This window comes from Anabas testudineus, chromosome 7 (genome assembly GCF_900324465.2).
Source record: "Anabas testudineus chromosome 7, fAnaTes1.2, whole genome shotgun sequence".
Classification (NCBI taxonomy): Eukaryota; Metazoa; Chordata; class Actinopteri; order Anabantiformes; family Anabantidae; genus Anabas; species Anabas testudineus.
In genome coordinates this window covers 69,844-97,458 of record NC_046616.1, presented here as the reverse complement: position 1 = coordinate 97,458, position 27,615 = coordinate 69,844, and the positions used below count along the sequence as shown (strand labels likewise).

Genomic DNA, 27,615 nt, shown 5'->3' with positions numbered 1-27,615 from the left:
TTTAAATTGGTGTCCAATCCCGGTCCTTGAGACCCACTATCCTGCTAGTTTTCCTACTATCTCTGCCCTACCCACTGCTGATTACCCGGATCAGGTGTGTTCAGCCAATGAGAGACTGGAAGTGCAGGGCTGGTTGCAAAGCAAGCAAGCAGGACAGTGGCCCTCCACCCCCAGAACAGAGCCAGTCCTCCTGATTAGTTTTTTCAGCCCGTCAGTGTCTGCCACCTTCATGTTGCTGCCCCAGCAGACCACAGCATAGAAGATGACACTGGAACCACAGACTCATTAAACATCCGCAGCATGATGCTGCAGATGTTGAAGGACCTGAGTCTCCTCAGAAAGTACATCCGGTTCTGAGCCTTTTTGTACAATGCTGCTGAGTTCTTAGCCCAGTCCAGTTTGCTGTCCTAATACACTCCCAGGTATTTGTACTCGGATACAACCTCCACCTCCTCCCCCTCTATAAAGAGGGATGACAAGACTCCCAAATTTCCTGAAGTCCATCACCAGCTCCTTTTGTTTTACTGATGTTTAGTTGAAGATGGTTGAGTCCACACCTAGTCCACAAAACTGTCCACCACCCCCTGGTACTCTCTGATGTCTCCACACTAAATATATCCTACAACTGCAGAGTCATCAGAGAACTTCTGAAGATGACAGGACTCTGAGTTGTACCTGAAGTCTGAGGTGTACAGGGTGAAGAGGAATGGAGACAGAACTGTCCCCTGTGGAGCACCTGTGCTACAGACCACAGTGTCAGACACACAGTCCTGCAGGTGGGCGTACTGTGGGCGGTTAGCTATACCCCCAGGCTTGTCCAGGTGGGTGTAGGTGCTATGGAGCAGATATATGCTGATGTTGTGTTTTATTGAAGGTCTGGCTGGGAAGACAAGAACTTCTGTCTTGGATAGGTTGAGCTGAAGATCCTCTGCTAAGAGGATCGTAGCCATGCCAGTTCTTGTCTGTCTGCAGACTGGTCTTCGTCCTCGATCAGTCTAATGATGGTTGTGTCAAACCTAAGGAGCTTAACTTAGGAGTTAGAGAAGATGTGGTCATTTCTAGTAATTGTGGTTTAACTGCTGGGGCGACGTGAGCAGGAGCAGGAGCCGCTGGGGCGACGTGAGCAGGAGCAGGAGCCGGGAGGAACAGTGTCAATCCTCTTGATCTAGGCAAGCCCGGGGATTGGACAGGTGTCAAGGCGGTGGCCGCAACACAGACCGCAGGATCAGCAGACACAGTAGCCATGATAGGAGCGGGAGCGACGTCCGCCATGATGACAGGAGCGGGAGCGACGTCCGCCATGATGACAGGAGCGGGAGCGACGTCCACCATGATGACAGGAGCGGGAGCGACGTCCGCCAAGATGACAGGAACCGAGACTGTGACTGGAACAGCTGCGGTGGTGGAGGCCGGAACTGGAGCTGTTGCGGGAGCCGCTGTGGCGACTGGAACTGAGGCTGAGGCGCTGCGGCGACTGGAACTGGGTGAGGCAGCTGCGGCGCGACTGGAACTGAGGCTGAGGCAGCTGCGGCGACTGGAACTGAGGCTGAGGCAGCTGCGGCGACAGGAACTGAGGCTGAGGCAGCTGCGGCGACAGGAACTGAGGCTGAGGCAGCTGCGGCGACAGGAACTGAGGCTGAGGCAGCTGCGGCGACAGGAACTGAGGCTGAGGCAGCTGCGGCGACAGGAACTGAGGCTGAGGCAGCTGCGGCGACAGGAACTGAGGCTGAGGCAGCAGCTGCGGCGACAGGAACTGAGGCTGAGGCAGCTGCGCGACAGGAACTGAGGCTGAGGCAGCTGCGGCGACAGGAACTGAGGCTGAGGCAGCTGCGGCGACAGGAACTGAGGCTGAGGCAGGAGCAGCTGCGGTGACAGGAACTGAGGCTGAGGCAGGAGCAGCTGCGGTGACAGGAACTGAGGCTGAGGCAGGAGCAGCTGCGGTGACAGGAACTGTGACTGTTGCAGGAGCAGCTGCGGGGGCCGGAACTGAAGCTGAAGCTGAAGCTGGTGCAGCCGCCGTGACAGGAACTGAAGCTGGTGCAGCCGCCGTGACAGGAACTGAAGCTGGTGCAGCCGCCGTGACAGGAACTGAAGCTGGTGCAGCCGCCGTGACAGGAACTGAAGCTGGTGCAGCCGCCGTGACAGGAACTGAAGCTGGTGCAGCCGCCGTGACAGGAACTGAAGCTGGTGCAGCCGCCGTGACAGGAACTGAAGCTGGTGCAGCCGCCGTGGCCGGAACTGAAGCTGAAGCTGACGCTGGCGCAGCTGCGGAGGCAGGTACTGAAGCTGAAGCTGACGCTGGCGCAGCTGCGGAGGCAGGTACTGAAGCTGAAGCTGACGCTGGCGCAGCTGCGGAGGCAGGTACTGAAGCTGAAGCTGACGCTGGCGCAGCTGCGGAGGCAGGTACTGAAGCTGACGCTGGCGCAGCTGCGGAGGCAGGTACTGAAGCTGACGCTGGCGCAGCTGCGGAGGCAGGTACTGAAGCTGGAGCTGTGGCTGGCGCAGCTGCGGAGGCAGGTACTGAAGCTGGAGCTGTGGCCTGGAGATTCCGCCGCTTCTGGCGGAAACGCCGCAGGTATCGGGATTTAATGTAACTGACTGGTTTTGGGGCAATGGCCAGACGTGTACCGTAATATGGAGAATCCAGGTAATCATCCTCGTCCAGGTACGAGTACTCCTCCTGGTAGCTGGGCGGGTAGGTAAGTCCCCCCCAGGCCAGGTCTCTGACGGAGTCCATTTTGTGGCCAGATAGTTCTGTCATGAGCTGCCGGATGGACTCCATGGCCAGAGATATGACAGGACAGGACTAGGTTTCGAATCTTTATTTGTAGTGACAGAACACGGTAAGTTAATGAATTGGATGAAACAGTCACCAGATGCAAAGAGATGACGTCGGGTGATTATGGTGGACTGGGTGAAAACCGGAAGTGACGTCAAGACCAAGATGGCCGACCAACAGAGAGCACATGGACAAAATGGAGAAAGTTCAGGACAGTCACACAATTACCACGAAGAAATAGTCCACAGGGCTAACTCAGAGGTCGAGGGTAATCCAGGTCATACACAAAAGGCAGTTCAGGGGTAAATCCAACAGGCAAAATCCACAACAGTGAGACAATCCAGGTCGATACACAGGGAAATCCAAACCAAAACAGAGCAGGGAAGGGAACAACAAGGGAGAGAACAGACCACAGGGTAAACTCACTGGACCAGAGGGGAAGCAGGGTCAGGACAGGCTGGTCCAACGAGGGGGAATCCAGGGTAGCCAGGGTAAAGGGGTACAGGTCCGGGAAAGGGCATCAGACAGGAGGTACAGTTCTGGTACCGTGAGCAGGGGGAAAGACAGGGAAAGAACAGAACTCACAGTACCAGGGGGTCAGGCAAGAGACGGGGTCCAGAACAGGCAGAGTCCGAAAAATCCAAACCAAATCAGTCCAAGGAAATGCGGGATAGTGTCCGGGGTTTTAGAACAAACTATCTGGCAGGGGAAACAGGTGAGCAGGCCGGTATTTATACTCCAGGGGAAAGCAGGTGTAACCAATCAGGTGAGTGCATGTGACCATACCGGGAAAGGGAAACAGAAGGCTGCCAAAATAAAAGCACAGCAGGAAGCACTGGCAGCAACGAGGCTGGAACCATGACACATTTGTATCAATGAAATTTGGTCTAATATCATTTGGAAACTCTAGAAGTGCAGTGGGATTACCATGGGAATTTTTGGATAATGTGTGCAGACACTCAGGCAATTGCATCTAGGCTCAAACACATTCTGTGAAGTTACCAAATAGTCAACAATTAATGACTAATCATTGCACCCTGATTATTGATCTGCTGTACAGATCCCCCAGGTGAGCTATGCGTCCACAGCTCCAGAGCTCAGCGATAACAACCGCTATGACTTCTTCTCTCGGGTGGTTCCTCCAGACTCATACCAGGCTCAGGCCATGCTGGACATTGTCAAAGCTCTGGGCTGGAACTACGTCTCCACGCTGGCCTCTGAGGGTAACTATGGAGAGAGTGGAGTTGAAGCCTTCATGCAGATCTCCAGAGAAGCTGGTATGTTCAGGTTCTGGTCTGGTCTGTTCTGTTCTGGTCCTTCTTGTCTGTCATAGGTATTACTGTACCTGTCTGTCTTTCTGTCAGGGGGTGTGTGTATCGCTCAGTCAGTAAAGATTCCTCGCGAACCAACATCTGGAGAGTTTGATAAGATCATCAAACGTCTGATGGAGACGAGTAATGCCAGAGGAGTGATCATTTTTGCCAACGAGGATGACATCAAGTAAAAACTGACCACAGCTCAGCATCCCCATTTGACAGTCCAGACCTTCCTTTAGGTCTAGTGTGTTTTTGTTTGGTAGCATGACTCTGACTCTACTCTTCTCTGGTAGGCGTGTCCTGGAGGCAGCAGAGCGTGCAAACCTGACGGGTCACTTCCTTTTTGTGGGGTCAGACAGCTGGGGAGCAAAGAGTTCTCCTATTACAGAACTGGAAGATGTTGCTGAGGGTGCCGTCACCATACTGCCAAAACGGGCTTCAATAGATGGTAAACTAAACCAGAGAAACATCCAAAGTCGTCTGAGAACAACCACCAGACCAGAGAACAACCTCACATTTATATTTGTTCTTCAGGCTTCGACCAGTACTTCATGTCTCGCTCTCTGCAGAACAACCGCAGGAACATCTGGTTTGCAGAGTTCTGGGAGGATGACTTTAGGTGTAAACTTACCCGACCTGGAATCAAACTGGACCCTGACAAGAAGAAGTGCACAGGTATCTACATCTATCTACATCTTGGTGGGGCGGTATAGAAACTAATAATATTAGTATTATCATTTGTAATAACATGTGACAACAAAGAGAAACACATAGAAGGCCTAGTATGTAGCATATTTCATACACACCTATTTTATAAGCAAAAAGGTAATATGGTATGTGCTCATGGTTTTTATTTCATCATTAACATTTTATTATTATATGCTGAAGTGGGACCATGTGAGGCTGTATCTCCCTGCAGGTAATGAGAGGATCGGCCGGGACTCATCCTATGAACAGGAAGGTAAAGTTCAATTTGTGATTGATGCGGTTTATGCTGTTGCTCACGCTCTGCACAACATGCACCAGGATTTGTGTCCAGGCAGCTTTGGAGTCTGCAGCAACATGGATCCTGTCGAAGGTCGCTTGCTGCTCAACTACATCAGAGCTGTGAACTTCAATGGTAAGAAAACATCCAAACATAAAAATCAACATTAAACAATTTTGGAATGTACACTTCGTACACATTGCTTCTCAATTATTTTCTGTTACTGTTCTGTTGTTTTGAGAAGCACTGCCCTATAGGAACATGGACAAAGTCAGTCAACAGAACTCTTCCGCATCTTCCTTTGCAAAAAAAAACTACAACTTTTCTACTCTTTCGTTCTCACATCTCTTGAAACAGAAACATTTTTGATAGCACTTTGCTTTGATGTTGTTTCTTCTTGACTTAGATTTTGTTTGCTTGCCATGTTCCTCACTTGTAAGTAATTCGCTTTGGATAAAAGCGTCTGCTAAATGACTAAATGTAAATGTAAATGTAAAATGTTAAAAAAACATTTTTTGCCCATACCTTTAGGGGCTCCATAAAATATCAACAGAATCAAAAAGTACTTTTTCTCTTATCATCTTTTCATTTTTTCGCAACTACTAGTAGAAGTAGTTGAGTTGTGGTCAGATGGTGGTCTGCACCTGTTGTGGAAGCTACCAACCACTGACTTCTAGATACAGGCAGAGAGGGTTTTAAGGTTTAGTTGTTCCAGGAGACCCCTGATACATAAGAGGTTCTGGAAGACTGCAACTTCTGCACAGAATTGTTTCACAGAAGTAAACAATTCAGCTGTGGAAGGAATTTAGGAGAAGGACCTTTAGTTAGCCTCAGGGATCAGGCTTAGGCTTAGGCCTATTAAAAATCATCAGAGGTAGACATGGCCGGGCCCAGGCTGGTTCCTGCTGAGAGAAAATGTGTTGACCTGAACAGTACATTTTTGGGCAATGGTAGAAAAACTCTGACAAACTCTTGAACTTGAATTGGCATGGCATCTAAAGGGGAGACAAAACTGGATTCACCAATACATCCAGTTGGGGAGGGCTGTGGATCAGAAAGTAGAGCAGTCGTCTACCAATCATAGGAATGGTGGTTTAATTCCTGGCTCTTCGTGTCACATGCCAAAGTGTCCTTGGGCTTGATACTGAATCCTAAGTTGCCCCCTGTGAGTCAGGTCTGCCATTGGTCTGAGAGTGTGTGTGCAAATGGGTGAATGAACTGTACCAGATTCATCAAATCCATATTTTATAAAGATGAAAATTTGTAGTAGCTGAAGACTGTGAGGATTCATTTGTCCCCGCTAGAGCTGCAAGCTCTGAAACCTGTCTGTCTCGCTGTCTCTAAATGAATCATTTTCTGCATCTCAATATTTCATCAGTTCAGTAGGTGTGTTCTTATTTAGATGTTGGTGTATTTTGGAAGGTTTGGCCTCAGATGAACTGGATCAAAGAGATCCCATGGACCAGGACTGAGGCTGAGGCTGAGGCCTGCAACCCAGCACCTAGAGGTCAGACCAGACCTGAAACTTCCTGAAACAGGGTCATAATGTGCATGGTGGTGTGGGAGCACGGTCTTCGCCTCCTCACTATTGTGGTTTGAGTTCTTGATCTCAGAGCTGAATAAAAATCTTTCTTTGTCATTTTCAGTTCGTATTTAGATAAAACATGATTTTAAGGTAATCTATTTCCAAAATAAATACCGATTAGGTGAATATTTGGACATTTCGACCCATTCATGGTTGAGATCTGAGCCGCAGCTATGTTGTTTTTTTAGTGTGAGACACAGAGTTAGCAAGTTAATGCACTTTACATGTTTCCTCTGAGGACTCCATGTGTTGCTCTGTGTTAATAATTAAAGTGAGCAGCTGCTTAAAACACTCTGCACTGTGAGGAAGAACAAAAACAGTTTTTTATTTAGTGTTGAATCATTTCTGCACAAAAGGAGGCATATAAAAAACACAGAATCTAACTTTATGTGTGGAACCAAGCTAAATATATTTTTTCCCATTTGTGAGTTATTGGATAAAAACAGACTAAATATCACCAGTATGGACATACATGCATTTGAATTTCAGATTGTTCTCAGTCATTTCTTGTATATTAAAGTTTAAAGACAGTCTCCTGTGTTCCTGTTCTGTCTCTGTGAGTTTGGATCTTTAGCTGGTTGCTGTTAAACTCCACCAGGACAAACCCATGAGCAACTGTAGATACCTTCTCTGAACATCTCCTGGTCTTTATCAATGCAGCAGAAAACAGCTGCTGGATGTTTGGAGATTTGGGTATTCCTTAGGTCTGAACCAATATGCAGCTGAATTTTAAGTACTAAAGTTCAATAATTTTGGAATATTTAATATTCCAAAATGATCATGTTAAGATTCAGAGCGTCACATTTGTCAGTGTAATAAAATCCGATTCTAGAAGACATTGAATTAATTTTGAAAGAACTGGTTTCAGTTGCACATGTGGAAAAAAAACATGTCCTTTAGGGCTTCACGAAGTGGAAAAGGTCTGCTCTTTTTTTTACTGTATCCAGACCAGTTTAGGCTCTGTAACAGCTCTACACAGGTACCAGTGATAATAATGATTATGGTGAAATTGTTTGGGACAGCTGCACATTTACATTTAGTCATTTAGCAGACACTTTTATCCAAAGCAACTTACAAGTGAGGAACAAGGCAAGCAAACAAAATCTAAGTCAAGGAGAAAAAACATCAAAGCAAAGTGCTATCAAAAAAGTGTTTTTGTTTCAAGAGATGTAAGAACAAAAAGCAGAAAAATGTTTGTGTTTTGTTTTTGGTTTTTTTTGTTTGTTTTAAGTGCAACGAAAGATGCAGAAGAGTTCTGTTTTCAGCAGTTTTTTAAAGATTGCAAGTGAGGTGGCTGAGCGTGCAGAGTTCTGCAGCTCATTCCACCATCGTGGGATCACTAAGCTGAACAGTTTTCCTTGGTGTCGACTGTGTGGTGCTGGTACCACCAGACGTCGTTCACCGGTCGAGCGCAGTGGACGGGACGGGATGTAGACCTGAATGATTGAATTGAGATAAGATGGAGCTGTGGAGTTGACCACTCTGTAGGCAAGAGACAGAGCTTTGAACTTGATCCTTGCAGCCACAGGAAGCCAATGCAAAGATCTGAAGAGCGGTGTGACATGAGACCTTTTTGGGTGATTGAAAATAAGGCGTGCTGCTGCATTTTGGATCATCTGGGTTTGGTCGTGGATGCCGGTGACCCCATCAGCAGTGCATTGCAGTAGTCAAGACGAGAGATGATCAACACCTGTACAATGAGTTGGGTCGTGTACTCCGAGAGGTAGGGACTGATCTTTCTGATGTTGTGGAGGGCAAAAAGACCCAGAGACTGAGGCAATGTGTTCCGTGAAGGTCAATTGGTCATTGATGATGACCCCCAGATTTCTGTCCGTCTTAGCTGGGACAATCGCCGCAGATCCAATGTTGATACTGATGTTGTGTTGTGTCGAACATCTGGCAGGAAAGACTAGAACAGGGGTATTCAACTAAAATTTAAAGAGCAGAGAGGAGTCTGTCTATTCTGGATTTCAAGCTCTATTTTCACTGTCCACTTTTCTCTTTTTGGACATTTTTATATTTATCTCTTCCTTTTTCAGTCTCACCGTCCTTTTATCAACTTTCTCCTTTCTGCCGTCTGTATCTCTTCTCTCTGTCGTCTGTATATCTCTCCTCTCTGTCTCTCTGTTATCACCGTCTTTGTTTATTAATTCCTTTCCAACCTTGAACTTTCTCTCATCTACTGTTGCGTCGCTAATTTTACCGCCTGTGATTCACAGAATTGATTGGCTAAGTGAGGTCACGTGGGATGGCTTAACTCGCATTCAATTGGCCAGTGCGTTCTCGCGTCCACTAAATAACTACCGTAAAGATTGCAATAGCTGCGCCGATTAAAATGAAGGTGCCCCGCTAGATTTGGAATCAAAACGTTCGGTTGGGTCTGTAGCTCCGGGTCCGTATAGGACAGCTTCTGGGTCTGGGTCCGGATCCGGACCGCGGTCCGCCTTGTTAGTGACCCCTGGACTAGAACATCAGTCTTGGAGATATTAAGCTGACAATGTATTTCTCTCATCCAAGCAGAGAGGTCAGAGAGACAGGCAGAGAGCTGTGTGTCGTCCGCATAGCAGTGATAGGAAAAGCCATGTGAATGGATGATAGAACCTAGAGAGGAAGTATAGATGGAAAAAAGAAGAGGACCAAGGACTGAGCCCTGTGGTACACCGGTGGAGAGGTTATGAGAGTCAGAATCACGCCACTGCCAGGATACCTTGAAGGTTCGTTCAGGCAAGTAACACCGAAGCCAGGCTAGAGCTGATCCAGAGATGCCCAAGTCAGAGAGTGCAGTCACGAGAATCTGATGGTTCACAGTGTCAAAGGCTGCAGATAGGTCTAATAGAATGTTCTACAGAAAGCAGCTTGTTGAACCAAATCCAAACAGAGCTGAATGGACTGTACCAGTTCGATGTTTGCCAGGTAAAAGAAATCGTAACCCTAACCTTCGATCAGTTGATTGTTTTACTGTATGCGATTCAGAAACCTGTACAAAGACAAAGAAAGCATTCTTTCTTCCTTTCTCTTAAGCACTTGTCTGTCTCTTTGTGTCCAACAGGAAGTGCAGGGACAAGTGTTGTGTTCAATGAGAACGGAGATGCTCCAGGTCGCTACGACATCTTTCAGTTTCAGATGACCAATCACAGCCACCCTGGGTACCATGTCATTGGCCAGTGGACCAATAACCTGAGACTCAACGTAAAAGGCTTTTTGGATAAAACAGAAAATTACTACTGGCTTTTACATTTCAAGTTTCTAGCCTTGTCTCTTCTCCTTTCTCTGTCTATCAGGTGGAGGAGATGCAGTGGTCAGGAGGAGATAAATCAGTCCCAGAATCCATCTGTAGTTTTCCCTGTAAACCGGGTGAGAGGAAGAAGATGGTCAAGGGCGTTCCCTGCTGCTGGCACTGTGAGGTACAAACATCCACACAGACAGCACTCAACTAATATTTACATTTAGTCATTTAGCAGACACTTTTATCCAAAGCGACTTACTTACAAGTGAGGAACAAGGCAAGCAAACAAAATCTAAGTCAAGGAGAAAAAACATCAAAGCAAAGTGCTATCAAAAAAGTGTTTCTTTTTCAAGAGATGCCAGTAGAAAAGCAGAAAAATGTTTTTTTTTTTTTTGTTGATGTTTTTGTGCAAGTGCAAAGGAAGATGCGGAAGAGTTCTGTTTTCAGCAGTTTTTTTAAAGATTGCAAGTGAGGTGGCTGAGCGGGCAGAGTTAGCCAGCTCATTCCACCATCGTGGGATCACTGAGCTGAAGAGTTTTGCTTGGTGTCGACTGTGTGGTGCAATACGGTCATTCACCGGTCGAGCGCAGTGGACGGTAGGAGACCTATATGATTGAACTGAGATAAGAAGGAGCTGTGGAGTTGACCACTCTGTAGGCAAGAGACAGAGCTTTGAACTTGATCCTTGCAGCCACAGGAAGCCAATGCAAAGATCTGAAGAGAGGTGTGACATGAGACCTTTTTGGCTGATTGAAAATGAGGTGTGCTGCTGCATTTTGGATCATCTGGAGGGGTTTGGTCGTGGATGCCGGTAAACCCATCAGCAGTGCATTGCAGTAGTCAAGACGAGATAAGATCGACCTGTACAATGAGTTGGGTCGTGTACTCCGTCAGGTAGGGCCTGATCTTTCTGATGTTGTGGAGGGCATATCTACATGACCTAGAGACTGTGGCGATGTGTTCCGTGAAGTTGTTCACCAATGATGACCCCCAGATTTCTGTCTGACTTAGCAGGGACAATCACCGCAGATCCAATGTTAATGCTGATGTTGTGTTGAGTTGAAGGTCTGGCAGGGAAGAATAGGACTTCAGTCTTGGGAATATTAAGGTGAAGGTGTCTTTTTCTCATCCAGGCAGAGATGTAAGAGAGACAGGCAGAGATGCGAGACGAGAAACTTGAGTCATCCGGCGGAAAGGACAGGAAGAGCTGTGTGTCATCCGCATAGCAGTGATAAGAAAAGCCATGAGAATGGATGATAGAGCCTAGAGAAGAAGTATAGATTGAAAAAAGAAGAGGACCAAGGACTGAGCCCTGCAGTACACCAGTGGAGAGGTTATGAGAGTCGGAAACATGCCCCTGCCAGGATACCTTGAAGGTTCGTTCGGACAAGTATGACCAAAGCCAGGCTAGAGCTGATCTAGAGATGCCCAAGTCTGAGAGTGTAGTCATGAGAATCTGATGGTTCACAGTGTCAAAGTCTGCAGATAGGTCTAATAGAATAAGGACAGAAGAGTTACCTGCAGCTTTAGCCACCCGTAGGGATTCCACAAGTCAGAAGTGCCGTTTCTGTGGAGTGACCACTCTTGAAGCCAGACTTGGTTGGTTGAAGGCTGCACGTTCCATGAAAGAAGAGGAATGAAAGAAGAGAGACCAATTTGTAACAAAAAGTATGTGAACCCTTGGGATTACATGGAGTTTTGCATGGTTTGGTCATAAAATGTGCTCTGATCTTCATTTAAGTCACAACAATAGAAAAACACTGTCTTGGTCTCAATAACTGCTTGACCCTTCTTTGGCAGCAATAACCTCAACCAAACTTCAATTCAATTTAATTCAATTCAATTTTATTTGTATAGCACCAATTAACAACAGAAGTTATCTCAAGGCACTTTACAGTGTAAGGTTTAAGACCTTACAGAAAATATTTATACAAAAAATTATAGAGAAAACCCAACAATCCCATTTGAGCAAGTTTTAGGCAACAGTGGAGAGGAAAAACTCCCTTTAGAGGAAGAAACCTCCAGCAGAACCAGGCTCATAGTGGGCGGCCATCTGCCTCGACCAGTTGGGGTGAGTGGAAAGAGAAGAGAGAAAAGAACAGCAGGCAATAAAGACAACAACAAGCAGCAAGAACATTGGGCAGATGAACTGGATTCTGAAGATGTACAGCTCCAGGCCGAGGATACCTGCAGAAAAGTACAGAGAGAGGGAGACAGAGAGGAGGAAACATAACTACAGGAGAGAGAGGACACAAAGTTAATGACATGCAATGGTGGCATTTGCATTGATACAGGAGAAAGGAGAGAGGAGAGGAGCTCAGTTTATCAGTAGAGTTCCCCCAGCAGACTAACCTATATCAGCATAACTAAGAGATGGTTCAGACTCACCCGATCCATCTCTAACTATAAGATTTATAAAAAAGGAAAGTTTGAAGTCTAGTCTTAAATGTAGAGAGGGTGTCTGCCTCCAAAACCTGAACTGGGAGCTGGTTCCACAGGAGAGGGGCTTGATAGCTAAAGGCTCTATCTCCCATTCTCCATTTGGAAACTCTAGGAACCACAAGTAAACCTGCAGTCTGAGAACGGAGAGTTCTGCTTGGAAGATAAGGAACTATGAGGTCTTTAAGATAAGATGGAGCCTGATTATTAAGGGATTTATAAGTGAGGAGAAGAATTTTAAATTCAATTCTGGATTTAACAGGGAGCCAATGGAGAGAAGCTAACGTTGGAGAAATATGATCTCTCTTGCTAATTCCAGTCAGAACTCTGGCTGCAACATTTTGGATTAACTGGAGGCTCTTTAATGAGTTATTGGGACATTCAATTAATAATGAATTACAATAGTCCAGTCTGGAAGTAACAAATGCATGGACTAGTTTTTCAGCATCACTTTGGGACAGGATGCTCCTAATTTTAGCAATGTTTCTTAGGTAAAAAAGGCAGTTCTAGAGATTTCTTTGATGTATGAAGTGAAGGAGATATCCTGATCAAAGATAACTTTGAGATTTCTTACAGTATTACTTGAGGCCAGAACTAAGTCATCAATGGTGAGAATGTGATTAGACATAGTGTCTTTGAGATTTTTAGGCCCAAACAGTATAACCTCTGTCTTGTCTGGATTTAGGAGAAGGAAATTGGAGGACATCCAGGTCTTTATGTCTTTTTAGCATTCTTGAAGTTTGACTAGTTGATTAGTTTCTCCTGGTTTCATAGATAAATATAGCTGGGTGTCATCTACATAAAAATGGAAATTTATGGAGTGTTTCCTAATAATATTGCCTAAAGGGGACATATATAAAGTGAAAAGAATCGGTCCAAGCACAGATCCCTGGGCAAACGTTTCCTTTAGTTGCAGATCAGACCTGCACAATGATCTGGAGTAATTTTGGACCACTCCTCTTCACAAAACTGTTTCAGTGTAGAAATATTCTTGGGATGTCTGGTGTGAATGGCTCTCTTAAGGTCATGCCACAGCATTTCAATCGGGTTGAGGTCAGGACTCTGACTGGGCCACTCCAGAAGGCGTATTTTGTTCTGTTGAAGCTATTCTTTTGTTGAATTACTTGTATGCTTTGGGTCATTGTCCTGTTGCATCACCCATCCTCTGCGGAGCTTCAGTTGGTGGACAGATGGTCTTACGTTTTCCCGCGTTTCTACACACCACTTACCCTCAGCGATGCCTAGCGGCAGTGTGAGGGGAGAGGGAGGGGGACCAGACACGGAGACTCCGGAGGTACGGAAACTCAGGAGGAACATAAAAGGCGATGTACAGCAATACAGATTTCCAAAAGGGACAAACAAAGTGCAAATAAAAACTGCTTAATAAGATAAAATTCACAACATAATAGAAAATAATTCTAAAACAAAGGGACTTTTCTAATCTGTTACACCCGCCTCCACTGAATTTTATCAACCTTGAGCACCTACTACACAGTATATCCAGTAAAAAAACAACTCACAATAACAGTCCAAGGGTCATCAAACAAAACAAAACCCAACATCTCAGGTATCCCATAAGGATGAAGTGGTAAGAGGGCAGCGCTCATCCCCCAAACCAGATACTGGTAACAGGGTGCCTTGTACACCCCACAAGACCCTATCATACAGTGTAGTATAAGCCCATGACAAATATATAAAACATGCAAAAATGCACCATCACAAAATGTTCATAAAGCTATAGGGCAACGCCCTTCCAGAATCAGAAATCAGTCAAGGAGAGCCTGAAACACAGACTTGCAAACACCTTTAACACTAAACTTATCCTGAACAACGTCCTGTCTGGACATGGTCTGTATCAGGCGATTAACAGGTTTGACCAGGCGGCCAAATCTCGACCTGACTTGTGTGCAAGAAGGGTGACCGTGCATGTAAGTCGTGCGTTGTGTCGTCTGTTTGTGTCATGTTGTCAAGCACAGGGTTCGACTGTCTTACTCAGCAGCCATGTCAGTCATTGACTCAGAGTCACAAGTCACCGACTGACCAGTCAAAAGTCCATCAGCTGGGACAGGGGATTCCTGGGGGTCAGAAGACACGCTGGTCCTGTCAGTAACATCCACCTGAGATAGACCCGGCACAGACAATTGTGTAACCCATTCAAACGTTCTCCTGTCAGCATCCATGGGATGACTTGAGTGGCCTACTCCATCTCCAGAATGCACAGATGAGTTGATGTCACCTTCAGCATCAGGGCCCTCACCACTATCCACATCCCCTCTCTCAGGCTGAGCGCCCACAACCTCACCTACATGGTCTGAAACCGGTGAACTCGCAACAGATGTAGATGAAGGCAGATTAGACATGTCAGAGGAATTCCCTAAAGGGAGGAAGTTGACCAGCATCAGCAGGTTCCTGTGTACCACTTTCTCTCGACCAGAGACCGTGTCACATATCCGGTATGTGTGCGTCACCGGATTCATGTCCGTCACTGTGTAGATGGTGGATTCCCATTTGTCAGCAAGTTTCTTCTTGCCCCTTTCTGTCCGATTGGCTAAGAGCACCCTGTCGCCAATTTGGATGTCAGATCCTTTCAACTTCCTGTTGTAGAGCTGGATGTGTCTTGTTTGCTCTTTCACTGCATGTTCCTAGGCAATCACCATAGCCTCTTTCAGGTCAGCAGTGAGAGAATCCACATATTTATCATAGCCCATCACAGTGGAATCATGAAGGACAGTGTGGAAAAGAATGTCAACAGGGAGACGAGGGGTTCGGCCAAACATGAGGTAAAAGGGGGGGTAGCCCATCATCTCATGGGCTGTACAGTTGTACATGAAAGTCAGAGTCTGCAGCCGTAGTGGCCAATCTGCTTTTGCTTCAGGTTGCAATGCTCAGATCGTACTGCCCAGGGTCCGATTAAATCGTTCCACACTTCCGTTTCCCATTGGATGATAGGGGGTAGTGTGTGATTTCCTGACACCAGAAACCTTAAGGAGCTCACTTATTAGCTGACTCTCAAAGTTGGCACCTTGGTCACTGTGAACCCTTTTAGGGAAGCCGAAAACACAAAAATATCGGTCCCAGAGAACTTTTGCCACCTGCTTAGCCGTTTGATCTTTACAGGGGAATGCCTGAGCCATCGTAGTAAAATGATCTGTAATCACTAAGACATCAACAGACTTGTTCCTGTGATCTTCAGCCGACCAAAAGTCAATGCAGACCAATTCCAATGGCCGAGTTGTTGTTATAGCTTCCAGAGGGGCTCTCCCTTCAGGCTCAGCTGTTTTACTGACAACACACCTTTGACAATGGCGGACGTAATCCCTCACGTCTCTTTCAATGTTTGGCCAAAAGAATCTCTGTCTTGTTAAGTTGAGGGTCCTAAACTGAGCTTGATGTCCAGCCTCATCATGGACACCTTTGAGGACCTCATCCTTGAGGGAGTCAGGAACAACGTATTGGGAACGTTTCGAGACTCTGTACAGCACGCCATTACTCACAGCAAGCTTATCCCAATGCTTCAAGAATCTTGTGACAGCAGCAGACTCTTTTGCTCGCTCCCTTCTAGAGGGTCTCCGCCGTCTCTCAACATAAAACAGGATACAGGAAAGAGTCTTGTCCTCCAACTGCTTGTCACGAAGGTCTCTTTCAGTGTACGCAGTCAGGTCGTTCAGTTGAGGCGGAAGCAACTGCGGCAGATGCTGCAACGTCTGCACTGCCCTGGCCCTCGGACCTGCATCCCATCCAATATGTGACTGTAACAGGGCAGACACATCCTTGTTTTCACTGCACTGGTGAAGTGGTTCGCATGTAGACAGGGCTTCACTACCTACTGGAATGGGTTTGGCATGACTGGATGACCGGAAGGCATCTTGGACAGAGTTACTGGACATGCCCTTGATTTCCGCCAGCAGGCTTGCATAGGACACAGCAAGCAGTCTGTGACCAATATTCTCCTTGACAAAAGGCACACGGCTCAAGGCATCAGCCACTGTGTTCTTGTGACCTGGGACATATTTGATGTCAAAGTCATAGAATATGAGTCAACGGATTGTCAGTGTGTGACAAACTGTGAATTTATGACCTTTGAGCCAGTGACTAAACTTGTCACAGACCGACCATTTCAAAGCCAGAAACTCCAAACGGTGGGCTGGGTAGTTCTTTTGGGACTGAGTCACTGACTTACTGGCGAATGCAATGGGTCTAGCTCGTGCTTCACCCTCCTGAACCTGAGACAGCACGGCTCCTATGCCATCCAAAGAAGCATCAGTTGAGACGACTGAAGTCAGGGTGGGCAAGGACCACAGTGCGGATCAGTGAAGCCTTAAGTTTTTCAAAGGCCTGCTCTTGTTGTGCTGTCCAGTCAGCCGCACACAGCTTCCGTCCTGACATTTTGTTTTTAAAACATTTCCTCGTCTTCTTTTCACCTTTCAACATCTCAAAGAGTGGCTTAGCAATGGCAGAGTATCCTGGTACAAAGTGCTGATAGTAGTTTACCATGCCCAGAAAAGATCTTATACACTTCTGTGATGGAGTCAAGTCAAGTCAAGTCAAGAAGCTTTATTGTCATTCCAACCACATATAGCTAAAGCAGTACATAGTGAAATGAGACAACGTTTCTCCAGAACCATGGTGCTACATAAAACGGCAACAAGACAAACATGGGGCTGAGGACTGCTAAGTTGTCCTAGCAAAACACATAAAGTGCATCCTGTGCAACCTAGTGCAAACAGTGCAAGAACACAAAGAAAAAGTGCAGACAGACGTCAGAAGACAGTGCAAAAACAGAACACAAAACACAAAACAGCAGCGACCAGTAGCGGAAATGAATACAATTTACAACTGAAGGATGGAAACATGTCGAATCTAGCGAGTATGTGTGCTCAGTTCAGTTAGTCACAGTTAGCCACAGATGGAGTCACACCATCAGCTTCCATAAGGTCAGCACATGTCATGTTCGCTATGTTCTCAACCTTAGCAGGGTCCGTCGAGACACCATTCTCATCAATTACATGGCCGAGAAACTTCACAGACCTCCTGAGGAAGAAACACTTTTTGGGTGCTAACTTCAGATTATGGCCACGCAAGCTTTCAAACACCACCTGCAAGCGCAGCAAGGCTGTCTCTTCGTCTGGGGCAAACACCAGCAGATCATCAAGATAGCAAAGCAAGCTAAGGTAGTTCTGGTCACCAAAAATGCTGGTCATCATCCGCATAAAACTGCCTGGGCTGTTGCACAGACCCTGAAGGAGACGGTTATATTGATACAAGCCCATAGGTGTTGTAAAGGCAGAGTACTTCCGATCCTCCTCGTGAAGTGGCATGTTGTAAAACCCAGACGTTAAATCCATCGTGCTGAAAAGACTGTTTCCTCCCAATGCTGCTAGACAGTCCGCCTGGTGTGGGAGAGGATGAGCATCCTTCAAGGTTCTCTTGTTCAACCAACGAAAGTCTGTGCAAATACAGAGATCACCGTTTTTCTTCCACACAAGAACAAGTGGTGACGCGTACTCACTGGTTGATTTTCTGATTATCTCCTTGTCCTCCATTTCACTCAGCACCTGGCGCAGCTTTTGATAGTGTCCAGGGGGCACGCGTCTGTAGGGGAGCCTGAAAGGTCGGTTGTCTGAGAGGTGGATGCAATGCACAAATCCTTTCGCCTCACCACAGTCGAGGTGGTGGCGTGAAAAGATGTCCTCATACTGTAAAACAAGATCAGCCAACTTCTTCTTACAATCCTCTGAAACCTCACACGACTCAATGTCGACGTTACTGAGCCCGGCTGATCTGAGTTTGTCTGCAGCAGTTTGCAAATCACCAGACGTCGTCACTGACTGTGAACAGCTCTTGACCAGGAAATTATCTGGCTGAGCAACCCCATCCATGTCCTCAATGGCTATGCAGGAGTAAACATCAGCCAGCTTTGCATTTCGGCGCAGTAACAACATCTGACAGACGTATTAATGAGCTTGAGGGGGACCCATCTATCGCCCCACAGTGGAGTCACGATCCTTGCCACTAACACACCTCTAGGAGCTGAACGGGAAAATGATGGCTCTGTCATAACTGTACTGCCTGGGGAGATGGCAGTGTTCTTTGGCAGCTTCCCCCAGACAAGATACTCTTGACCAGGCTCAAGGCAAGTAGCAGAGTTGCACCTGACAGTACCAATTTTATCTGGGATGGTTTCACCTCTCCAGGGGTTCAGACCTACAAGCATAGACAGCTCAGCTTCTGGGTCTGCGGGTGAGCAGGGGCTGGACACTGTTTTCCAATAAGATTCACACAGCTTAGACTGATGGAGGATGTGTTTGACAACATTGGCCCCCAATATCAGCTTGTCATGCTGACCTGAAACAACAAGTATGGGAACCAACATCTTACAGCCATACACTTCCATCTCCACTTCAAAAGCACATTTGGGCTTGACCCGAAGTCCACCACATCCAACAAGAACCACATTCACATCAGACTTGTTAAGGCCAGTAAGTAAACCAGCTTCTCTCAATTTCATCTCAGCCACCTCATTGACGCTACAGGCCATGGATCCGCTATCCAACATGCCACCAATTTCCACTGTTCCACCAAACACAACAGGTGTGTAAAACAGGCTGTCACTGCTGCTGACCCTGTGAACATTCTGATAGACAATCAAATCGTTACAACATGAGTCTTTCGCAGAAGTGTAAACTGTTTCAGCATCAAGTGGAACATCTGTGCGGGAGTCTGAGTTGAGACCTGTACTGCCTCCCTCCAAATACAGGTCAGCTAGTTTTCCGAAGACTGTGGTTGAGAGGAGTTTATGCCTGGGCACGTCTGCCTAGTGTGGCCTGGGGCAAGACAGGTAAAACACAATCTTTCAGACATACAATGTGATATAGTGCTGTGGCCAGGGTCATCACAGACCTTACAGACTGTCTCATTGGGGCGTCTTTCCCGACGTGAGCTTGGGAATCTCCTGGCACGGGTTGAATGACTGCTACGTTGCTGCATTTTATCCATCATCCCCTGAAAGATATCAACCATCCGGGTAAGGAGTCTTTCCTCCGAAGGTTTTGTGCCATGGCTGGAATGGAGGTGCAGCGCACAGTGCGGTCGGGCTCAGTCGGAACAGGGCTAGAGGCAGGGGTCAAATGATCTTGGTGGCAGGCTGGGCGCTGCACTTGGGCCGGAGAACAAGCATGGCAATGTGTGGGCAGTGTCGGGTTTGCTGGAGATAAGCTAGGCTGGTCAGTGGTGATTGTGGTAGTGTGATTCTTTAACTGTGCAGTCCCTGTGACTCTGCCACTAGCTCTAAGCTCTCTCTGATAATCATCAATATGAAGTTGAACATCACGGGACGTCCACTCATTAATGGGCTTACATTTCAGTGTGTATGACACGTCTGGATCAGGGCAATGTTTGACAAACATGAGTGCCACTTCATCAGCCATGTTCTCCGTCCGTTTACCTTGTCTCTGCAGGCCCTCCATGGCCAAGTCTGCTGCCTTATTCAGCCGTATCCAGTAGTCAACAGGATTTTCTTTGTGTCTGGGCAGGGTGGCATTAAAATCAGCAAGAGGGAGACATGAGGGAGCATCACTAAAATAGTGGAGAAGAACATCATAAACAATCTCAGGTGACTTTTTAACATCAAGACCCGAATCACTACTTAAGGCAATCCTCACAACATCTCTGGCTTTGCAGAGTAAGTGGCTCATAATCTCCTCTGCCTGGCCATCCACAGGGAACTCATGTTTTCTGAGATGAGATTTAGTCATGTCAGTCCAGTCTTGCACAGAATACTTGTCGGTGTTGTCACCTCTGAATGTCGGAAGATCTCTGTCTGACTTAACATGAACTGTCACATGAGGAAGGTCTTGTCTAATAGTGTCACGGTATGTAGTCTGAGCAGTGGGGGTAGTCAGATTATCACCAGATGTGTTCATAACACCAGCTGACAACAACTTAGCAACAATAGATTCCCCAATCTGAGCACCTAACTGCCCTACCATGTCTGTGAGATAGTGGATGGCATCAGCATCACTTTCCGGGGTGGAAGTATAGACACTCCCTCTTCTGAACCCACTAACAGGGGTACAAGTTGGCCTATGGCTCAAACCACTATCTGGATTACCATCAGGTACTGACTTAGAATGACCCACATCTCTACTTTCAATGATGTCACTAAGCAACAAACCCCTTCCCTTAGACAGTTGTGGACTAACGAACCTATCCATTATGCAGTAAATACATCAGAAAACAACAGAAATAGGTTCAGGAAACACTACTGGCACTCGCTAAGGTAATTAAAAAAAACTGAGTCTAAATCACATAGGAAAGATACACAGGACTTCAGGATCTCGACGAGTAGATCAGGAGAGCAGCGCAGCATCCACAGCGTCCAGCATCAAGCTGAACCGAAGATCCAAGGAGTCACGGCACCAGTGTAATGGGTGTAGAACTGACACAAACGATGACCACGCTGATTGCTGTTTTCCTCTGCTTTAATCGCTCTGCCGAAGACAATAAAACAATTTGTCTTCTGGCCTGTCCTGCACATCTGACCCCCTCAGCGATGCCTAGCGGCAGTGTGTGGGGAAAAGGGGGTCTTTTCTCATAACATATAATTATTACACAGGCTCTACAAAATAGGCAGAGCTCTATACAATGCTGCAATATATACTTTACATAGTATATTAATAATCACGGGCAGCTGATTACAAAATAAATCTTTTTTTTTCTTTACATATTACAAACCACACTAACAAATTACAACAGTTTTCTTCAGAATTGTATGAAAACCATGAAAATACACTCTACTAACTAAACTATTGCATGTGGTTGGATGACGGGATACAAATAATAGACATGAAAACTAAATAGAAAGAAACATACCTGCAGAAGACAATAAAACAATTTGTCTTCTGGCCTGTCCTGCACATCTGACCCCTATATGTACAAAAATAAAGTTTTCAATGAGAAATACAATGAAAACGCTACACAGCTACTTTACGACACACCACATGGCGGCCTGCTGCTATGCTAGTGGCGCTAAAGAGTAAAACAAAAACGGCTATAAAACTTATACTAGTGGTCAAAACTTAACAAAAATGGCTCAATACCATTGTAACAATAAAAGCAAAAGTTATACAGTAAAAACAACATAATAAACAACTTATGCTATAAAGAAATTAGCATAATAGCGCCACCCGCGTTTCTACACACCACTTACCCTCAGCGATGCCTAGCGGCAGTGTGAGGGAAGGGGGAGGGGTACCAGACACGGAGACTCCGGAGGTACGGAAACTCAGGAGGAACATAAAAGGCGATGTGCAGCAATACAGATTTCCAAAAGGGACAAACAAAGTGCAAATAAAAACTGCTCAATAAGATTAAATTCACAACATAATAGAAAATAATAATTCTAAAACAAAGTGACTTTTCTAATCTGTTACACCTGCAAAATGGAATTCAATTTTCCATCAATGACAACAATCCGTCCAGCCCCTGAGGCAGCAAAGCAACCCCAAACCATGATGCTCCCTCCGCCATTTTTTACAGTGGGGATGAGGTTTTTATGTTGGTGTGCTTTGCCTTTTTTTCTCCACACAGTGTTGTGTGTTTTTTCCAAACAACTAAATTTTGGTTTCATCTGTCCCCAGAATATTTTGCCAGTAGTGCTGTGGAACATCCAGGTGCTCTTTTGCAAACTTCAAACATGCTGCAAAATTTGTTTTGGGCAGCAATGGCTTCCTCCGTGGTGTCCTCCCATGTACTCCATTCTTGTTTGATGTTTTCCTTATTGTAGATGTGTCAACAAAAATGTTAGCATGTGCCAGAGATTACCTAAGTCTTTAGCTGACACTCTAGGATTCTTCTTTACCTCATTCAGCATTCTGCGCTGTGCTCTTGCAGTCATCTTTACAGGACGACCACGCCTAGTGAGAGTAGCAACAGTGCTGAACTTTCTCCATTTGTAGACAGTCTGTCTTACACATGAACATCAAGGCTTTTGGAGATACTTTTGTAACCCTTTCCAGCTTCATGCAAGTCAACAATTCTTAATTGTAGGTCTTCTGAGAGCTCTTTTCTGCGAGACATGGTTCACATCAGTGAGTGCTTCTTGAAACCAGTAAACCCAAAACTGGGGTGTGTTTTTAAAGGGCAGAACAGCTTTCAGCAATACATCCAATATCATCACACTGATTGGACTCAAGGTTGGCTCACTCCTGGCTCCAATTAGCTCTTAGAGAAGTCATTAAGCTAGGGGTTGACATACTTTTTCCACCCTGCACTGTGAATGTTTACATGTTATGTTCAATAAAAACATGAAAACATATAATGTATGTGTAGTATTATTTTAAGCAGACTGTGTTTTTCTATTGTTGTGACTTAGATGAAGATCAAAACACATTTTATGACCAATTCAGGCAAAACTCCACATAATCAGAAAGGGCCCACATACCTTTTCTCGCAACTGTATGAAGATAAGTAATAAGAACAAATGGGGAAAAAACGGAAAAAATGAGAATCAAGAGAAGCTTCTAGTCAAGCAGGGAAATTGAGGAAAATGTGATAACCCAATGAGTAAGTACACGGATGAAGTAGAAGTAGTGGGGTAACAAGACCAAGCTAAAGTACTAATAGCTGGGCTACCTACCATCTGCAGCAACATACTGGAATTTAAACGAGAGCTTAAACATGTTCAAAGAAGTCTCTGAAAACAAACTAGAAATGCAAGAGCAAAGAGAAGGCATGGCTGACACTCAAATACAACAGTGGATCTAGAGCGGTGGAACACTGGAAAAAACAACACAGGGGGCACTTCCATGATCAAGTACTGTATATTCAACACCTGTTGAAAAAGGAATGGGAGTTACATGCAGACACCCCCCTCCAGATTTAACAAGCTTCCTGAGTGCTAGGCCAGAAATCAAGTCCAGGTTCTACACCCAGAAAGGTGGTACTAAACGTCGAAGATTCTCACCATCACAAAGGCCACTTTACACATCCATCAGGTTGGACAAACCTAACGACTCACTTAAGGGGATAAGGGGGGTTGGCAGAGGTGTGACTATTACATCTTTTCACACCCTCCTCTTCCATTGTTTCACTTGTAGTGAAACCAACCTGGAGGATAAGTTTGTGTGTTCAATGAGAACAGAGAGAGAAGGGACACACTGACAAACTGGTAATGGCCAACCAACCCGACATAGTAGTGGTGGACAAACAGGAGAACAAGGCTGTAGTGATAGATGTAGCAATGCCAAGTAATAGCAACATCAGAAAGAAGGAGCACGAGAAGATCGAGAAGTACCAAGGACTGAAAGAAGAGCTGGAAAAGATGTGGTACCAAGTGGTACCCATAGTGATAGGAACACTGGGGGCTGTAACTCCCAACTCCTAAGATCTCTGTCCAGAAGAGTGCAGTCCTAGGAACAGCTAAGATACTGCGCAGGACCCTCAAGCACCAGGGCCTCTGGTAGAGGACCCGAGCTTGTAGGACTAAGACCCCTCCAAGGAAGGGGCGAGTGGGGATTTTTTTTTTTTTTATATATATAGAAGCGACTGTGGCTCAGTTAGTAGGGCAGTTGTCTACGAACCCCAGGGTTGGTGGTTTGCTTCCAGGCTCTTCTGATTGTTGAAGTGTCCCTGGACAAGATGCTGAATCTCGAACCCTTGGCACCTCAAGTTGACAGCCTGTCCCCAAAGAATTCCCCCAGGGGATTAATAAAGTGTCAGTTATTATTATTATTATTATTATTATTATTTTATGGTTAGATTAGCACTGCCAAACTAGAAAAATATAAACCAGATGTAACAAATCAATTAGTCAAACTGCTTAAAAGACATAAAGGCCTAGATGTCCTCTAGTTTTCTACTCCTCAATTCAGACAAGACAGAGGTTTTATTTTGTTGACAGACACAGAGATTGTTGGATTTTTGGGGTTTTCTATGCTATATATAGTTAAATAGTTTGATTCTGTAAGGTCTTAAGCCTTACATTGTTAAGTGCCTTGAGATTGGGAATGTTTTGTTTCTGTAAAAATATTACAATTAATTAAAAATTAATCTGTTCCTCTCTGATCATCTGCAGCTATGTGACGGGTATCAGTACCAGCTGGATGAGTTTACTTGTGAGACCTGTCCATCAGACATGCGTCCCACCCTGAACAGGACCACCTGTCATCCAACCCCAATCATAAAACTGGAATGGAACTCACCCTGGGCTCTGGTGCCCACATCCATTGCCTTGCTTGGTATCCTCGCAACCAGTGCTGTGGTGATCACCTTCATCCGTTTCAATGACACTCCCATTGTCAGGGCATCTGGCCGGGAGCTCAGTTACGTCCTCCTGACAGGTGAGTCCTCTTGACAAGTAGATATTACTGATTGATAAATATTAGAGACATCCTGAGCCAGCCTTGAGGATCAGTATCAGCTAAAGGAAGTCTGACCAGAATCTCTCTACTGCTGCAAATTCTCTCTTTCACTGTTGGGCTCTACAGAGAGAGTAGTGAACATTATAGAGACTCTGGGTTCAGACTCTGATGCTGGTTAAATCCAGTGATTCTCTAAGCTGTGACTGTTTGTCCTTAGCAAATAGCCGGTTTGCATCAGAAAAGGTGGGGAGTAAGGAGACATGGACCTTTGTGGACACTCCAAGGACAGTTGAGATAAATCTTTAAAGCAGGTGGTCAAAGCTCACTTCGTCCTCTGTTCTTGGTGTTGGGTCCAGATGCTGTGGATGATGAGTGGGCAGGTCCCGTCCATTACTAACATATTATAATCTGCATCGCATGTAGCAGCTTTATAATCACAGAACACCAGTTACACCAGAGTCCAGGATCAGTTTTATTTGGCAAATTAAAAGTTAGGATCCACCACTGTCATGGAGAAGAATTTGTGACAAAAGCGATGTTTGTTTATGCAGGAGATGCACTGCTTATTCTGTCTGTGTCTGCAGTCAGCAGGACAGATATGTAGAACCAAACTTTGACACCAACACTGAATTTATTTAGAACAAGATAAACAGTGTTTTCATCTGAATCTATAGCTTCACTTCATCTTTTCATTGCTGACAAAAAACTACATCATACCAGTTCTGAAGGTGTCATATGTTGATGGAGTTGACAGCAGCAGGTAAATTAGCATTAGCAATGACAATGGCGTCATCTGTCTTATTGTCTGTCCACAGGTATCTTCCTGATCTACCTGATGACCTTCCTGATGATTGCAGAACCAGGTGTGGTGGTTTGTGCATTCCGGCGCCTCCTGCTGGGCCTTGGCATGGCCATCACTTACTCTGCCATGTTGACCAAAACCAATCGCATCTACCGCATCTTTGAACAGGGCAAGAGGTCGGTGACTCCACCCAAATTCATCAGCCCTGCCTCCCAGCTAATCATCACCTTCATCCTCATCTCAGTCCAGGTGAGAGCACATGTGTGTAATGCCTGTCACTGCCTGCAGCAGCTAGTCACATGACTTAAGGTAATGTGTGTGTCTGTGTTTGTGTTTGTGCGTGTCAGGTCCTTGGCGTGTTTGTTTCATTTGCTGTCGTTCCTCCTCACACCATCATCGACTACGAAGAGCTCCGGCCCCCAAATCCTGACCTGGCCCGAGGAATTCTGAAGTGTGACATGTCCGACCTGTCCATAATCTGCTGCCTGAGCTACAGCATCGTACTCATGGTAGCAAATTTATCCTGTATTGATCTGTTGTTGACCTGTTATCAATCAACTGATGTGGATTTCAGACTAACCAGCGCATCTTTCACAATGATCTGTGTTGCTAGACAACCCATATTGTTTCTGTTGCTAGGTAACATGTACAGTATATGCGGTGAAGAGTCGTGGTGTCCCGGAGACATTTAATGAAGCAAAGCCAATCGGCTTCACCATGTACACCACCTGCATCGTCTGGCTTGCCTTCGTACCAATCTTCTTTGGTACAGCCCAGTCCACCGAGAAGGTAAAAACCTAGGCTAAAACCAGATCTAAGCCAAAATGAACCAAGCCGCACCAGGATAAAACCCCGTTAGCATTTCAAGTGTTTTTGTCCAAAGTTATTATGGTGGTACCTTAATAAAAATGATTTTATATTAGAAATTATAACATTTTAAAATCACAGATTCTTAATCCGATGCTGATTGTAATGTCTGGACCACGGCCTGAGTGTGAGGACGGACCCTGCGTTCTGTTTATAGGGTGATCCTGACTTTTATTTGTTGTTTACTTCGTACCATGCTTGCAAGTCACTTCTTATTAAAGCATCTGCCAAATGACTAAATGTAAATGTAAATGATCCCACCTCTCATCTGTGAGAGCAGCTAATGGTCTGAGAAGAAGAAATAGAACTCGAACTGTAGCAGCAGTAACAGGACAGCATCACTTCAGTATTAGGTAACAGTTCCCTGTTGTTTCAGGTAGTTAGAATCAAAAATCACATGTCAGTGGTCATTTTACCACTGTATTAAATTTAATCATGTAAAAAGTTTGTTAATTTGGTAACTCACTAGCTGTCCAGTTAGCATAGAGCTAATACCTTGAGGTTTGTTGGAGAACTTAATGTAAAAAGTTGCTGTTATGTTACAGATACACTACCTGTTGGTTTATATTGATTGAATTGATTGAATTTTACTACTTTGCCAAAGCTAACTGGCGTTTTTTTCTGAGGATTTCTGTGGAAATAGCAAAATAAGTAACTTACTAACTAACTAACAGTTTGTTTTTAGACATTTTTTGCCTTTTTTTGACTGAAGAGACAGTTCATGTGGGAAAAGAAAGGAGGGTGTTACATGGAAAAAAAAGGCCCTAGAGAGACTCAAACTTGGGATGCTGGGGCATGTGCTGAACCATTGTAACCACAAGCTTTAAAGCTATAGCTGGTACAAATGCTATTTTTACTCTTTGTTTGTTTGGAGGCCTGCACGGCTTAAAAGAAATGTCTCATAATTAGAACAGATTGAGTTGCTAACTGCTAACCTACCAGCACCTCCTCATAAATAAATGCTGTCCCTAATAACATGGCCAGTCGAAACAACTGAGTGTTTTATTCACTCTCAGCGACATGGAGGTAGTATTAAAGAGAGTTCTCATTATACATTCACAACACATGCTTACTGGACTGAGGGGGTTGCATCACACTTAACAACCAATTAGCATTATTATTAGCAGCACCGATAAACAATGTTGTACGTAAAGGAAATGTATTACCCCAACTACAACACATTATAAGTAATGTCTTGTAGTTTTTAATCATCTGAGGGTGGAGTTAGTCTGAGGAGAAAATAACTCAGCAGTTTTG

The 27,615-nt window shown here is 45.4% G+C and overlaps 1 protein-coding gene across 1 annotated transcript in view; it reads left to right on the top strand.

The window, feature by feature from the left end:
- grm6a (glutamate receptor, metabotropic 6a) overlaps window positions 1–27,615 on the top strand; it is a 40,257-nt gene that overhangs the window by 7,118 nt on the left and 5,524 nt on the right. Inside the window, exons 2-12 of the mRNA XM_026368528.1 lie at window positions 3,840–4,056; window positions 4,144–4,279; window positions 4,389–4,543; window positions 4,630–4,770; window positions 5,015–5,215; window positions 9,715–9,854; window positions 9,947–10,069; window positions 24,404–24,668; window positions 25,505–25,740; window positions 25,839–26,000; window positions 26,131–26,280. Coding sequence (XP_026224313.1) covers window positions 3,840–4,056; window positions 4,144–4,279; window positions 4,389–4,543; window positions 4,630–4,770; window positions 5,015–5,215; window positions 9,715–9,854; window positions 9,947–10,069; window positions 24,404–24,668; window positions 25,505–25,740; window positions 25,839–26,000; window positions 26,131–26,280 — 1,926 coding nt within the window. The remainder of the gene's footprint in view (window positions 1–3,839; window positions 4,057–4,143; window positions 4,280–4,388; window positions 4,544–4,629; window positions 4,771–5,014; window positions 5,216–9,714; window positions 9,855–9,946; window positions 10,070–24,403; window positions 24,669–25,504; window positions 25,741–25,838; window positions 26,001–26,130; window positions 26,281–27,615) is intronic.